The sequence below is a fragment of the Rhagoletis zephyria genome, unplaced genomic scaffold (genome assembly GCF_001687245.7).
Source record: "Rhagoletis zephyria isolate East Lansing unplaced genomic scaffold, Rhagoletis_zephyria_1.1 Rzeph_scaffold_09731, whole genome shotgun sequence".
Classification (NCBI taxonomy): Eukaryota; Metazoa; Arthropoda; class Insecta; order Diptera; family Tephritidae; genus Rhagoletis; species Rhagoletis zephyria.
The window spans coordinates 1-14,654 of NW_016166809.1; the positions used below are offsets into that span (position 1 = coordinate 1).

General features: G+C 44.6%; 1 protein-coding gene and 1 pseudogene across 1 annotated transcript; both read left to right on the top strand.

Moving 5' to 3' along the window:
- Positions 1 to 3,183: 3,183 nt before the first annotated feature.
- LOC108375992 (uncharacterized) lies at positions 3,184 to 4,371 on the top strand (annotated as a pseudogene).
- Positions 4,372 to 8,692: 4,321 nt separating this feature from the next.
- Positions 8,693 to 9,594, top strand: LOC108375993 (uncharacterized). Its single transcript, XM_017632154.1, has 2 exons — positions 8,693 to 9,407; positions 9,440 to 9,594. The coding sequence occupies exons 1-2, from the start codon at positions 8,693 to 8,695 to the stop codon at positions 9,592 to 9,594; spliced, it is 870 nt and encodes a 289-aa protein (XP_017487643.1).
- The last annotated feature ends 5,060 nt before the right edge of the window (positions 9,595 to 14,654 follow it).

Below are 14,654 nucleotides of genomic sequence, written 5' to 3' on the forward strand. Positions count from 1 at the left end.
TATGCAATATCTCTTATTATTTGCTTGTACAGATACATATGTACCGTATCATGCACTTCTATTGTTATTTACTACAAATTTACTAAAACTAACTGCAATGTCAGGCCACTTTAACCAGCTAGAAATTCAAGTTACTTGTTGCAGATTAAAACAGTTGTAAAGAAAATACGGTGAAATATAAAAAGTTCTAAAGAGCTCGGGCGCTGTTAGAAATTTGTGTTTTACTTAAATTGGTACAACTGCCCCGCTTAAAAATACGCGCAACAATTCTTTAAAACTTTTTTGTCTTCGAGTAAAATTAATCTTAGCAACGAGGGTCAATATGGACAAGGAAACAACGGTTCAAAATTGCCGAAAATGTGACGCAGCAGACAACGAGAGTATGGTCCAGTGTAACACCTGCGACGCCTGGTACCATTTCAACTGCGTTGGAGTAGGCAGCAATGTGGCTGACTTAAGCTGGAGCTGTGAGAGCTGCCAGAACCATACATCAACCACAAACGCGCATCCAGCTGCATCGTCATCGCCAACTACCGTGCAAGGTAACCGGCGCGTGCATTTTCTACCAACGTTTCCATCTACTGCGAAGATATCGCATTCAAGAGTCAATCCGCTTCTTAACTCAACGACAAATATAATAACTTCTACTGCCACCGCTGGTAGTATTCCAACATCAGTATCAACGACTTTGGCCTCTGCAATCAGATCAATAATCTACTTTCCAAAGAGTACGCTAAAAAGCTCTCCCGAGTTGAGGCTGCTGCTCCCAATAACAAAACGTGGTATTTGCCTATTTTCATCGTAATTAATCCAAATAAGCCTGGAAAACTTCGGATGGTGTGGGATGCTGCTGCCAAGGTGAACGGGGTGTCGCTCAATGACTTCCTGCTGAGTGGCCCAGACTTGCTTAACCCTCTTGTTGTTATTTTATGAGCTTTCAGAGTGGGCAGAGTAGCTATATGCGGAGATGTTTCACCGCATCCGCATATCCGGGACACCGACATGCATGCTCAGCGATTTTTGTGGTGCGATGAAGATGATGATCCCCAGCATCCAAGTATTTATGTCATGCAAGCGTTGACTTTCGGATTGAATTGCGCACCATTTATCGCTCGCTACATACGTGACAAAAATGCTGATCGTTTTAAAAACGAGCTTCCTCGCGCCGTATAAGCTGTGAAGGAAAACCACTATGTGGATGACTTTATTGACTGTGGAGACGATGAACAATCTGCACTAGAGTTAGCTCTACAAATCAAAAAAATTCACGGCGCTGCTGGCTTCAACATACGTGGCTGGTCTTCAAATTCCAAATATGTCGTGGATCAGCTCGAAGAAGATCCTACGCCAGTTCAATCTGTCAAGGAATGGGGCTCAACCACGAAAGTGCTAGGAATGTTTTGGGACCCAATAAGGGATAATTTTAAATATATTTGTAGATTTTCAAGACTTCGTCGCGACCTCATTAATGAACCGATCATCGGGACGAAAAGAGAGGCGCTCCAAGTTCTAATGTCGATCTTCGACATTCTTGGATTTGTTTGTTGCTACACGGTGGGGTTAAATATCTTGTTACAAGACGTATGGCGCTCTGGTATCGCCTGGGACGGACCGCTGCGCGACAACCTTTTCGACAAATGGAGCCAATGGAAGTCCATTATGCCATTAATAACAGCCGTCGAAATACCTCGATTTTATTCATTATTGCTGAAAGACGCCGAAGATGTTCAACTTCACACCTTTGTCGATGCAGGGGAAAGCCTAAATTTCGAATTTTTTTAGTAAATTCAAGGACACTATTACCAACAAAAAGTTTTGGAATATCTTCTACATATACTTCACTATTACTNTTATTGCTGAAAGACGGCGAAGATGTTCAACTTCACACCTTTGTCGATGCAGGGGAAAGCCTAAATTTCGAATTTTTTTAGTAAATTCAAGGACACTATTACCAACAAAAAGTTTTGGAATATCTTCTACATATACTTCACTATTACTAACAGGTAGCACATATGACTTTGCAGCATTTAAGCAAAGAAAATTATCGCGCGCCCAATGCGAAATTGCAGACAAGTCACTATTTATCTTACAACACATATCCTCAACAAGACCAACACGGCTAGACAAATACAATTGAGAGTCGTCAGCATATGCATGATATGGACATTGTGAAGACCCCAAGTCCCTACACTAAGGACTTCACAATTGGCTGTCACATTTAATGAAATTGAATTGTAGAGTTTTTATATTATATATATATATATACATGTACGTAGAATTTTGAATTTTCCATAATTGTTATTATATATATATACATTAATACATGTATGTAGACCTGAATTGTATTTATCTACTTATATATATACATAGTAAATGAATTGTTGGATATATATATTTATATACGTGACATTGACATACATATGTCCATATTTATGTTGAGGGTTGAAGTACATACATACGTACTAATGTAGGAGCAAGGAAAAGGAAATAAGGAAAATTTTAGCAACAATATTGTTAGGATAACTGTCTGCCTGCGTGCAGGACAGTATAAATAGAGCAGCAATTGGAATTAAAAATTACTTCTGGTAGAGTAGTCGTATACTCCAGTTGCAAACGCAGATTGGAATGGCTAAGCAACGATTGGGCAGACTAAGTTGCTTAGTAGGTAGTTAAGGTATATGGTGTGACGTGAAAACGCTGCCAAGTAGTACTTATATGGTGTGACGTGGAAACGCCGCCAAGGAAATACGTTATATTGGTGTGACGTGCAAACGCTGCCAGCTAAATAGCGAAATAAAGAAGCGTCACTATAAGAATCATTGGCGTATTTATTTTAACGTTTGGATAAGGGAACCCAACATCCGACTGAGCCACAGCCCAGCTATAGACCGGATAAACCGGTTTCGTTACCATTGGCGCCCAACGTGGGGCCCTTATAAATAAAGGAAGCAGTAAGGGCCAAGGAGTAGAACTCACAAATAACAAAAGTGAAGTGAAGTGAAGTGAAGTGATTTGGAAAACTACCAAGCAAGAGTGCAAAGACACCTTTAAAGTGATTGAGACAGAGGGTAAAGCCCAGAAATTAAGAACTGTGAAAGTAATCAAACATTCCTTACCAATAAGAGGGTAAGGTGAAACAAAAGAACATAAACAAAAAAATAAAAATAATAAAAATAAAAAAAAATGGTGAAAACAAAGTGGGTGTACTACTTAAATAAAGAGGAGCTTGTGACCTATACGACGGAGTTCGGCCTTGACAATTCGGGGACCGTCGAGGAGCTGCGTAAACGCCTCTCTACATTTGTACAAGAGGAAGGGGTGACTGAGAACCATCGCGGTCGGGTCACTGATTTAGCGCTTAAACATACGAGGTCTACAAGCGCGGGGAACGCACCAACACCGAAGAGACCCGAAGTGCTACTACTACCGCCTACACAACAACCCATCAACGACGACAGCACAAGAGGAACGCCGAACGTGCCCATGTATCCAGTATACGTCGACTCACAACGATCAGCCCCAACTATCATGGACCGCGTACGCAAATGGGGCGTCAAATACGATGGCGGCAAGGACCCGCTGGGTTTCATCGAACGCGCCGAAGAATTAGCCGACGGGTACGAGATAGAAAGAGACGCACTTCTACGAGCATTACCCGAGTTATTTAAGGATAGAGCCCTCGTCTGGTTACGAAACAATCACGGCCACTGGAGAGACTGGGAGACGTGTAAGCGAGATTTCCTGAAGTTCTTCTTGAATTCCCGGTATTTCGAAACACTCGATGAAGAGATACGGCAGCGTGTTCAACGGCCCAGAGAGGCATTTAAAGACTATGTACTAGCGCTACAAGGCTAATGCGTCATTCCGACTATACGGAGGCACAAAAGCTGCGGCGCATCTATAAGAACTGCCGAAGCGAATACCAGCTGTACATTAAACAAACCGAGTTCAACACTCTTGGAGAGTTGGTAAGTCTGGCAGAAGACTACGAGAATATTGTAGCAGAGAAGGAGTCGCAACGAGCATTGTCCCGCGCAATAACCCCGAGACGAAATGAAGAGCGCAGCTACACTATCCGAGAGGAGCAGAGAAGAGAGAGGTATACGACGCCAGCGAGACGGCACGATGGAGGCGATTATGCGCTACCTACGGGACACCAACGTAAAAGCGAAGAATCTAGCCAAGTAAACCCACGAACGGCGTGCAGACGATGCGGCGAAGACGGACATTTCGCTTACGAATGTCGCAACGATATCCAGCAATTCTGTTGGACGTGTGGTCGGCGGAACATTCGAACTTCTGACTGTTGCCGTGGGAAACAGGGAAACGGCCAAGGACCCTATTCGCGACGAAGTGTGGGTTCTCCAGTAATGCAACCCCAGTCAATGTAACACCAATTCTTAAGCAAGCGGAAGAGCGAGTAATCGCCAGAGCAACAGTGGATGGTAGAGCAGTAATAGCAGCGGTTGATACGGGAGCAACAAGAAGTTTTGTAAGCATTAGAGCAGCGAACACCCTGGGAATCGAGCGGTCACGAAGAGTGAACAAAAGAGTGGTGATGGGAGATGGCAGACCAATAGCGGTCACAGAAGCGATAGAGGCGGTAGTAAAGGTGGGCGATCAAGAGCATAGGAGCGAGTTACTCGTCCTACCAGGTTTAGTCGATGACATGGTCCTTGGGACTGACTACCNACAATAGCGGTCACAGAAGTGAGATAGAGGCGGTAGTAAAGGTGGGCGATCAAGAGCATAGGAGCGAGTTACTCGTCCTACCAGGTTTAGTCGATGACATGGTCCTTGGGACTGACTACCTGGCAAAGGCCAACACAACAGTGAGCTGCGGAGGGCAGACATTGACGATGAAGGCAGAGGACGACATTCGAACGAAGGCTGCATGTACCACGATGTTGGAAGTGCGCGATGTAGAGAGAGCTGAGGAAGGCGAAAAGGCTGCAAATGAACAACCCACATCCACCGAGGATACGACGGAAGTCAAAAATTTCTTGAAGAAGGAATTGCTCGCATTCGAGAAGATAACGGGTACGACTAACATCGCCGCCCATAAGATTGTAATGCGGGATGATCGACCAATAAAACAACGCTACTTTCCCAAGAACCCGAAAATGCAGGAGGTAATAAACAGGGAGATCGACGAGTTAATAGAGAAGCAGTGCATCGAGCCTTCCCATAGCCCACACAGCGCGCCAATCGTGCTCGTAAAGAAGAAAAATGGAAAGTGGAGACTTTGCGTGGACTATCGGCAACTTAACTCGCGATCGGTACCGGATGCGTACCCAATCCCACGAATCCTATATATTTTAGACCGCCTGAGAAGCGCTAAATTCATTAGCAGCCTCGACTTGAAGAATGGGTACTGGCAAATCCCGATGGAAGAGAGTAGTAAGGAGTATACTGCGTTCACTGTGCCAGGACGTGGCCTGTTCCAGTGGGGCGTGATGCCGTTCGGGCTACATTCAGCGCCTGCGACGTTTCAACGAGCACTGGACAAAGTCATCGGACCAGAATTGGAACCGCACGCGTTTGTGTATCTGGACGATATTATCACGAGTGCGACGCTAGGCCAACACATGGAACATCTGAAAGAAGTGTTTCGACGATTGCGACAGGCGAACCTCAAGATCAACCCNGGCGTGATGCCGTTCGGGCTACATTCAGCGCCTGCGACGTTTCAACGAGCACTGGACAAAGTCATCGGACCAGAATTGGAACCGCACGCGTTTGTGTATCTGGACGATATTATCACGAGTGCGACGCTAGGCCAACACATGGAACATCTGAAAGAAGTGTTTCGACGATTGCGACAGGCGAACCTCAAGATCAACCCAGAGAAGTGTGAGTTTTTCAAAAAGAGTTTGAAATACCTGGGTCATGTGGTGAGCGAAGAAGGGATTCACACCGATCCTGACAATATTGCGGCGATTAAAGGATTGACACCGCCAACAAACACACGCGAGCTACGGCGCTTTCTGGGCGTAGCGTCATGGTATCGGCGATTTGTTCCGAATTTTTCGCACATTGCACACCCTCTGACGTCATTACTGAAGAAAGGAAGCCGATGGAAATGGGGCAATGAGCAGCAGACGGCCTTTGACAAATTAAGGAGCGCACTAACGGAAGCACCGGTATTAGCCTGTCCAGATTTTTTTCCCAGCATTTCACGCTACAAACCGATGCCAGCGACTTTGGGCTAGGTGCAATACTGACACAGGAGTTAGACGGCGCGGAGCGAGTCATAGCCTACGCTAGTCGACGGCTGAACAAGGCAGAGCAAAACTACTCGGCGACTGAAAAGAAGTGTCTGGCCATTGTGTGGGCTATACGGAAAATGAGACCGTACCTGGAGGGTTACGCATTCACGGTTATCACCGACCACCTGTCCTTGAAATGGCTGAATGCGATCGAGAGTCCCTCAGGACGCATTGCAAGATGGGCACTAGAGCTCCAGCAACACACATTCGATGTAAAGTACCGCAAGGGTAAGTTGAACGTCGTTGCCGATGCACTGTCACGACAACCCCAAGACGTACAGCTCAACATATTAGTGCAGGATAAAGAGGCAAAGGCCTGCAAGTGGCTGACCGAGAAAATGGCAGAGGTGAAGAGGACACCAGCAAAGTTCCCGGACTACACAATTGTAAACAACGAACTGTATCGACACATCGCAGTCCAGATGGATGATGAAGACACGATACCGTGGAAGCTATGCGTGGCAGCGCCACTACGTGAGAGAGTACTGAAGAAAGTTCACGATAGTCCAAGCGCAGTACACATGGGCATCCGCAAGACGATAACGAGAGCGACGGCACGTTACTACTGGCCCGGAATGTTCAGGGACATAAAGAGGTATGTCCGACAGTGTACTACCTGCCAGATTTACAAGCCCAGCCAACAGAAAGCTGCGGGAAAGATGCTGACCCAGATCGCAGAAGAACCTTGGGCTACAGTATGCGCAGACTTTGTGGGACCATTGCCACGATCAAAGCACGGAAACACAACCGTACTAGTCCTTATCGACAAGTTTTCCAAATGGGTGGAAATTGNAGCAGTCTTTGTGGGACCATTGCCACGATCAAAGCACGGAACCAAAACCGTACTAGTCTTTATCGACAAGTTTTCCAAATGGGTGGAAATTGTGCCTCTACGGAAGGCGACAGCTGAAGGCCTTAACAAAGCGTTTCGAGAACGCGTACTCGCTAGATTTGGAGTCCCGAAAATTTGTATAACTGACAATGGAACACAATTCACCAGCAGAGAGTTCAAACGGCTACTACGAGAGTACGGGGTTAGGCATCAACTCACCGCACCATACACACCACAAGAAAATCCGACGGTGGGGGCAAACCGCAACATAAAGAGAATGCTTGCACTGTTTACCGGAAAAGAACAGCGAAATTGGGACGACTTACTACCCGAAATGATAATAGGGCTTAATACCAGTGTTTGCGAAGCCACCGGCTACAGCCCTGCCTTCTTAGGTCAAGGACGCGAGCCGCGAGCACCAAAAGCCCTCTACGACGATCAAACTTTCGGTACAGGCCATACGATGACGACACCAGAGGCGAAGGCAACGAAAATGCGAGAGATATTTGAGATGGTAAGGCGAAATCAGCAGACAGCGTCGATCGAGCAAGCGCTTCATTACAACTTGCGCAGGAGGAAATGGCGACCAGTGGTAGGTGACCGAGTGCTGGTGAAGGAGCATCACCTATCGAAGGCGACGGAAAACTTTGCGGCAAAACTTGAACCGAAGTATGCTGGGCCATACCGAGTGATGAATTACGTTTCGCCAGTAATCGTCGAATTAGACAAGGTACGCAACGGTAAGAGGAGAACAACACATCTGAGTGAGCTGAAGCCATTTTACGGCGATGAAGAGGCCGACGCGGCAGAGTCACCAAAAATCCTTCTCCGGCATGCACCTGAGCCTAATTCGACGCAAGGCGAAGAAAAGGTAAATTTCGGTCATAGACCGAAATGTGATAACTCGGCAATTGCCAAATAGGGGAGCATTTGCCATGAAAAGGAGACCCTTAGGGGAGAGAAGAAAAAGAGAAAATATAAGAGAAAAGAGGGAAGAAGAAGAGGGAGTTTCAAAAGAAAGAAGAAGAAAAATCAGTTTAAAGAAAGAAGAAGAAGGAGCTTAAAGGAAAGGAAAAGAGGAAGGAGTTTAAAAAAAAGGAGAATGAGAAGAAGAAGAAGAACGAGGTTGTAGCACGAGAATACTATGAAAAAAAGGGAGATAATTCATGCAAACAAACAAAAATTTGGGATAGCATTAATCTAAAAAACAAACATAATAAGGCAATATAATTATTAATATGTATAAAAACTATTAATAAACAATAATGTCAGCAAATACAATAATAATAACCAATATAATAATCATAATTAATATCGTAAAACGGATACATCATTTACCAAGCTGGCAACACTATTCTGATATTGATATATCGATCCCGGCAAAATAATCCCCCTTTTTGGAGAGTGGGCAACAGTGCAATACAACAGCTGAATAAAACGATAACAAACTAAAATATTATAAACCAAAAAAATAACAAAATGCAAATAATTTGGAAATATACAGTTTGCCGCGCAAAGGCTACTGTTTCCGAAATGAATAATATAAAAGGATATCGCAAAAGGACCCGCTAGTCAAAAAGTGACTGCAGCGATGGATACACGGGCAACTGGCGAACTGTTCAAGGCGACTGAAGCGGAGATCAGGCAACATACTGGCGTTGGTGAAGGAGAAAGCGGTGAAGACAACGCAAGTCAGGCCAGCACCGAAATATACGCGCGCGAAAGTACAGACTACGGTGTGAGTGATGTGGGGTGCTGGAGTCCTGCATTAGACTATTGCAGCGACTATATGTCAAGCAGTCCAGACAACAGGGTTGGTAGCAACACACCAACCAAATTAACAAGTGAAGGCAGCAACAGCGACGATGAGTGGTATCGAGGCGAAATAGCAAGAGCGCCCACGCCGATCGAGGTGTCATCAGACAGTGAAGATGAACCACGCCGAGGCGAAATGACCATCGCGGAGGAAGATTGCCAACGTCCAGGTGAGGGTTATGTGGAATACGTTCGTGGCATCACCATGACGATGCGTATTTTTAATGGAGCCACGCAGAACACCGAAGCATGGCGACAACCACCTGCGCAGGCGTTGTGCGACGTAGCAGCGGCGACAATAACAACTGATAATAGAGATGACGAAGGCTGCGAAGATGATAGTGCGCTCACCCTGTCGGTGGAGGAAGACCGCGGGTTGGAGCAGTGGTTGGAGGAGTTAGCCAGCATTGAAGCAGAGCAGGCAGACCCAGCGGTTGTACGGGAGATCGAGCGATGGTTGCAGGAAGATGCAGCAAAACCAGCAACAATACCAGCCGACTGGCGAAATTTCAGCGGCACAAACCCGTTACCATGGGAACTGGTAAGGGTCACCGAAGAGCGGCTTCAACGGCAACCAAGAAGACGCCAAACATTCAGGCATGCGGTGGGTACAATTGGGTACCGTGTTCGCATTACAGGCGCGGGGATGGTGACGATCACGCGTCCAGAGAGAAGTAAAGGGGGGGTGTGAAGACCCCAAGTCCCTACACTCACTTCACAATTGGCTGTCACATTTACTGAAATTGAATTGATGAGTTTTTATATTATATATATATATATACATGTACGTAGAATTTTGAATTTTCCATAATTGTTATTATATATATATACATTAATACAAGTATGTAGACCTGAATTGTGTTTATCTACTTATATATATACATAGTAAATGAATTGTTGGATATATATATTTATATACGTGAAATTGACGTACATATGTACATATATATGTTGAGGGTTGAAGTACATACATACGTACTAATGTAGGAGCAAGGAAAAGGAAATAAGCAAAATGTTGGCAACAATATTGTTAGGATAACTATCTGCCTGCGTGCAGGACAGTATAAATAGAGCAGCAATTGGAATTAAAAATGACTTCTGGTTGAGTAGTCGTATACTCCAGTCGATCGTGCAAACGCAGATTGGAATGGCTAAGCAACGATTGTGAAGACTAAGTTGCTTAGTAAGTAGTTAAGGTATATGGTGTGACGTGAAAATGCTGCCAAAGCAATACGTTATATTGGTGTGACGTGAAAACGCTGCCAAGTAGTACTTATATGGTGTGACGTGGAAACGCCGCCAAGGAAATACGTTATATTGGTGTGACGTGCAAACGCTGCCAACTAAATAGCGAAATAAAGAAGCGTCACTATAAGAATCATTGGCGTATTTATTTTAACGTTTGGATAAGGGAACCCAACATCCGACTGAGCCACAGCCCAGCTATAGACCGGATAAACCGGGTTCGTTACAACATACTGACACACATAAAATACATCACTAACAAAAAGACTAAACAAAAGGGAACTGTTACCGACAAAAACTACGGCCGAGCAGTAAATATCATCCACCCTCTTATTTGCGTATGTTATCATTATTCCATTATTTTACTATTCGCCTTATACTTCTCACAGGCATTGTATTTCTCTTAGTTTATGCAATATCTCTTATTAGTTGCTTGTACAGATACATATGTACCGTATCATGCACTTCTATTGTTATTTACTACATATTTACTAAAACTAACTGCAATGTCAGGGCACTTTGACCAGCTATAAATTCAAGTTACTTGGTGCAGATTAAAACAGTTGTAAAGAAAATACGGTGAAATATAAAAAGTTCTAAAGAGCTCGGACGCTGTTAGAAATTTGTGTTTTACTTAAATTGGTACAACTGCCGCGCTTAAAAATACGCGCAACAATTCTTTAAAACTTTTTTGTCTTCGAGTAAAATTTGCGAATCGACTTTAATTAAGACCGGTTAATCTTAGCAACGAGGACAAGGAAACAACGGGTCAAAATTGCCGAAAATGTGACGCAGCAGACAACGAGAGTATGGCCCAGTGTGACACCTGCGACGCCTGGTACCATTTCAACTGCGTTGGAGTAGGCAGCAATGTGGCTGACTTAAGCTGGAGCTGTGAGAGCTGCCAGAACCATACATCAACCACAAACGCGCATCCAGCTGCATCGTCATCGCCAACTACCGTGCAAGGTAACCGGCGCGTGCATTTTCTACCAACGTTTCCATCTACTGCGAAGATATCGCATTCAAGAGTCAATCCGCTTCTTAACACAACGACAAATATAATAACTTCTACTGCCACCGCTGGTAGTATTCCAACATCAGTATCAACGACTTTGGCCTCTGCAAACTGGAATTTCGGGCCTAGTGAATCAGTTCAGGGACAGCAGCTATCGACGCTAACTACGGAGCACTACCCCGTGCCCTTGTCAACGCCGATACAGCAATTTGCAATAGCCAACGTCGCTACCTCCGCAACTGACTTACCGTATAATCAGCCAAAAGCTTTCCCATCGGTGCCGCATGCAGGTGCACGAAATTCTCAAGGTATGCAGATGTCGTTCAACTCCGAAATATGTCGAAATCTTCAGCTTGAAAGGCTGGAAGGGGAGATGAAAACACAACAGCAATATTTAGAAAACAAGCATAAGATTCTTTCGCAGTAAAACGAGCTGCCCTCATCCAACGCTTCGATGTTCGCACATAGCAATGGGCCTACGCCTGGGCAATTGGCCGCAAGGCAGGCTATCCCTAAACAGCTTCCAACCTTTAATGGCGACCCTGAAGAGTGGCCGCTGTTTATTAGCAGTTTAGAGAACAGCTCCACGGTTGCGGGGTTTACCGATGCAGAAAATTTAATTAGACTGCGCTCAAGGATAAATTGGAAGGTCTTATAGAGTTTGTAATCTACGTCAGGAACATTTGCGCCACGATGGAAGGATGCCAAATGCACATGCACCTGCATAATCCGCTGCTTGTTAAGGAGTTGGTTGACAAGCTCCCCAATGGCCAGAAGTTGAACTGGGCAGTTCACCCGAAACACGATAAGATTCCGGTAGTGAAACAGTTCAGCGACTGGTTGTACAATCTAGCCGAAGCAGCCAGTACTGTGGTCTCGTTGGCACCGCCCAAAAGTAATGCTACGGTTAACACGCACACCATCGATGCAAACACTCAGCATCCGCCATCAACTCCAATGGGCAGGCAGTGTATAATTTGCAAAGGCTCCGATCACAAGGTAATGCAATGCGGCGTTTTTAAAAATTTGACTCTCCAGCGAAAATGGGAGGAGGTGAAGACAAACAACCTCTGCCGCTAATGCTTGAATCCCCATAAGCGCAAACGTTTTCTGAACAAGGTATTTGGTGTAGATGGCTGCACGGTAAAACACCATCAGTTACTGCACAAAACAACCGCAGTAACGAGTCAAAAGAAACCCAACACCGTAAGTACAAATGCAAACAAGCTTTCAGATGTGCAGATAAATACGCACAGTAGCGGTCACGAAGGATTGCAACCACTCTTCAGAATCGTTCCTATTCGCATTTATTCAAACAATAAAGTACTGGAAATATTTTTAAACATGGAAACATTTTTAGATGAAGGCTCTTTTGTGACGCTAATGGAAAAGAGAATCCTCGATGAACTTGGCTTGGAAGGTGAACGAGACCCTTTTTTTTGCGGTGGACAGGCAACACAACGCGGATTGAAGAAAATTCTGTCAGGGCTGCCATCGAAATTTCGAGTGCGACAAGTGGCCAGAAGTATATTTTGAAAAATATTCATACTGTCGATGATCTTGATCTCCCAGCGCAGTCAATCAACGCATCCGAGATGGAGCGCCTATATCCATATTTAGCGGGATTGCCGATTGCGTCGTACGAAAACGTGAAGCCATCGTTGTTGATCGGTGCGGACAATTGCAGGTTGGCAATTCCTCTCAAAATTAGAGAGGGAACCTGGTTCCAGCCCATAGCGTCAAAGACTCGTTTAGGTTGGACGTTACAAGGGTGTGATTCGAGACAAACTGGCGAATATCGACTAAGCGTACATACGTAAAGGAATTCTTCGCGTTAGAGTCGTCTAAACCTACACAGCTACTATCGGAAGAAGATGCAAAGACCGTGAGCATTGCGAACGACACAAGTCAAAAGGTCGGTCACCACTTCGAAATTGGGCTGCCTTGGCGTAACCCAACTGTATCGCTACCAGATAGCTGTGCCTATACCTTGCAACGACTGATGTGTTTGAAGAAAAAGTTTGTTAAGGACCCTATGTTAAAATCTAACATTCAAGTTCAGATCAATAATCTACTTTCCAAAGAGTACGCTAAAAAGCTCTCCCGAGTTGAGGCTGCTGTTCCCAATGACAAAACGTGGTATTTGCCTATTTTCATCGTAATTAATCCAAATAAGCCTGGAAAGCTTCGGATGGTGTGGGATGCTGCTGCCAAGGTGAACGGGGTGTCGCTCAATGACTTCCTGCTGAGTGGCCCAGACTTGCTTAACCCTGTTGTTGGTATTTTATGAGATTTCAGAGTGGGTAGAGTAGCTATATGCGGTGATATAGCGGAGATGTTTCACCGCATCCGCATATCCGGGACACCGACATGCATGCTCAGCGATTTTTGTGGTGCGATGAAGATGATGATCCCCAGCATCCAAGTATTTATGTCATGCAAGCGTTGTTATGTAGCTGCGTATTTGTACCCGGCGATGCGGCATGCAGGCGCGCTTGCATCCCAAGCTAGCTCGTCGGTTGGGGGGGTTGTCATTTCCGCCTGCCTTGGTAGTCGCTACACAAACAAAAAGTTAATCGTGCCTGGTGATACGGAGAACTACTAGTGCGGATGGTCACAAATAACAAAGAGAAATAAGAAGATGAGCAAGAGAAAGCACTACAGATAAATGGTCCAGTCCCGTCATGTCAGGTGGAGTCATCCCACCCTTCTTCTGCGTGAACTCCACGCAAAACCTTGGGCGTTGTCATGACTCCTCACCTTCTTACAACGCCCCCTAAGCCTGACACACGTCCGTCTAACAATCAGTCAGTCATTTCACCTCAGTTGTCGTTGCGTCTTCACACTCCCTCTTCCCCTCTGTTGCACAAGTGCAACACCCACACCAAAAACCTGTGCCTAGCACTCCATTACTCAGCTGAATTCCTATCCAAAACAAACAAAAAAATTTCACTTCATATTTCTTCTTTTCTATCTTAGCTCTACAATTCACAACTTTATTATTTCCTTTCTTTGTTTTTGTATAAGTGCTTAAGAGTATACCCTAATGCTAACTAATTTCTAATGGGCTAACTATTACATAAATATTTATAGTATCTCCTACTTTGACCTTAGTTTACTGCACTTAATCTAATGGTTTTCAATTACTCCATTAACAGTGAAACCTACGTAATCTTATATATTCGTGCCTATTACCTATGTCCACATTAATCCTAACTCAATATTTTCAATACTTCTAAACTCCGCTTTAGTTTTTAATAATTCACAAAGAAAAAAAAACGTGATAAGAATGTATCTGCCTACCCAAATACATATATACCGGGTAATTGAATGTATGTTTGTACTTATGTATATATTAAATATGTATGTACGCTATAGTAACAAGAGAAATCAATTTAAATCGTACTCACCTTGGTCTCCAGCGATGATGGTACCAGCATGCTGTCGAGAACCTGTGTGGAGTTAGAGAATTTCC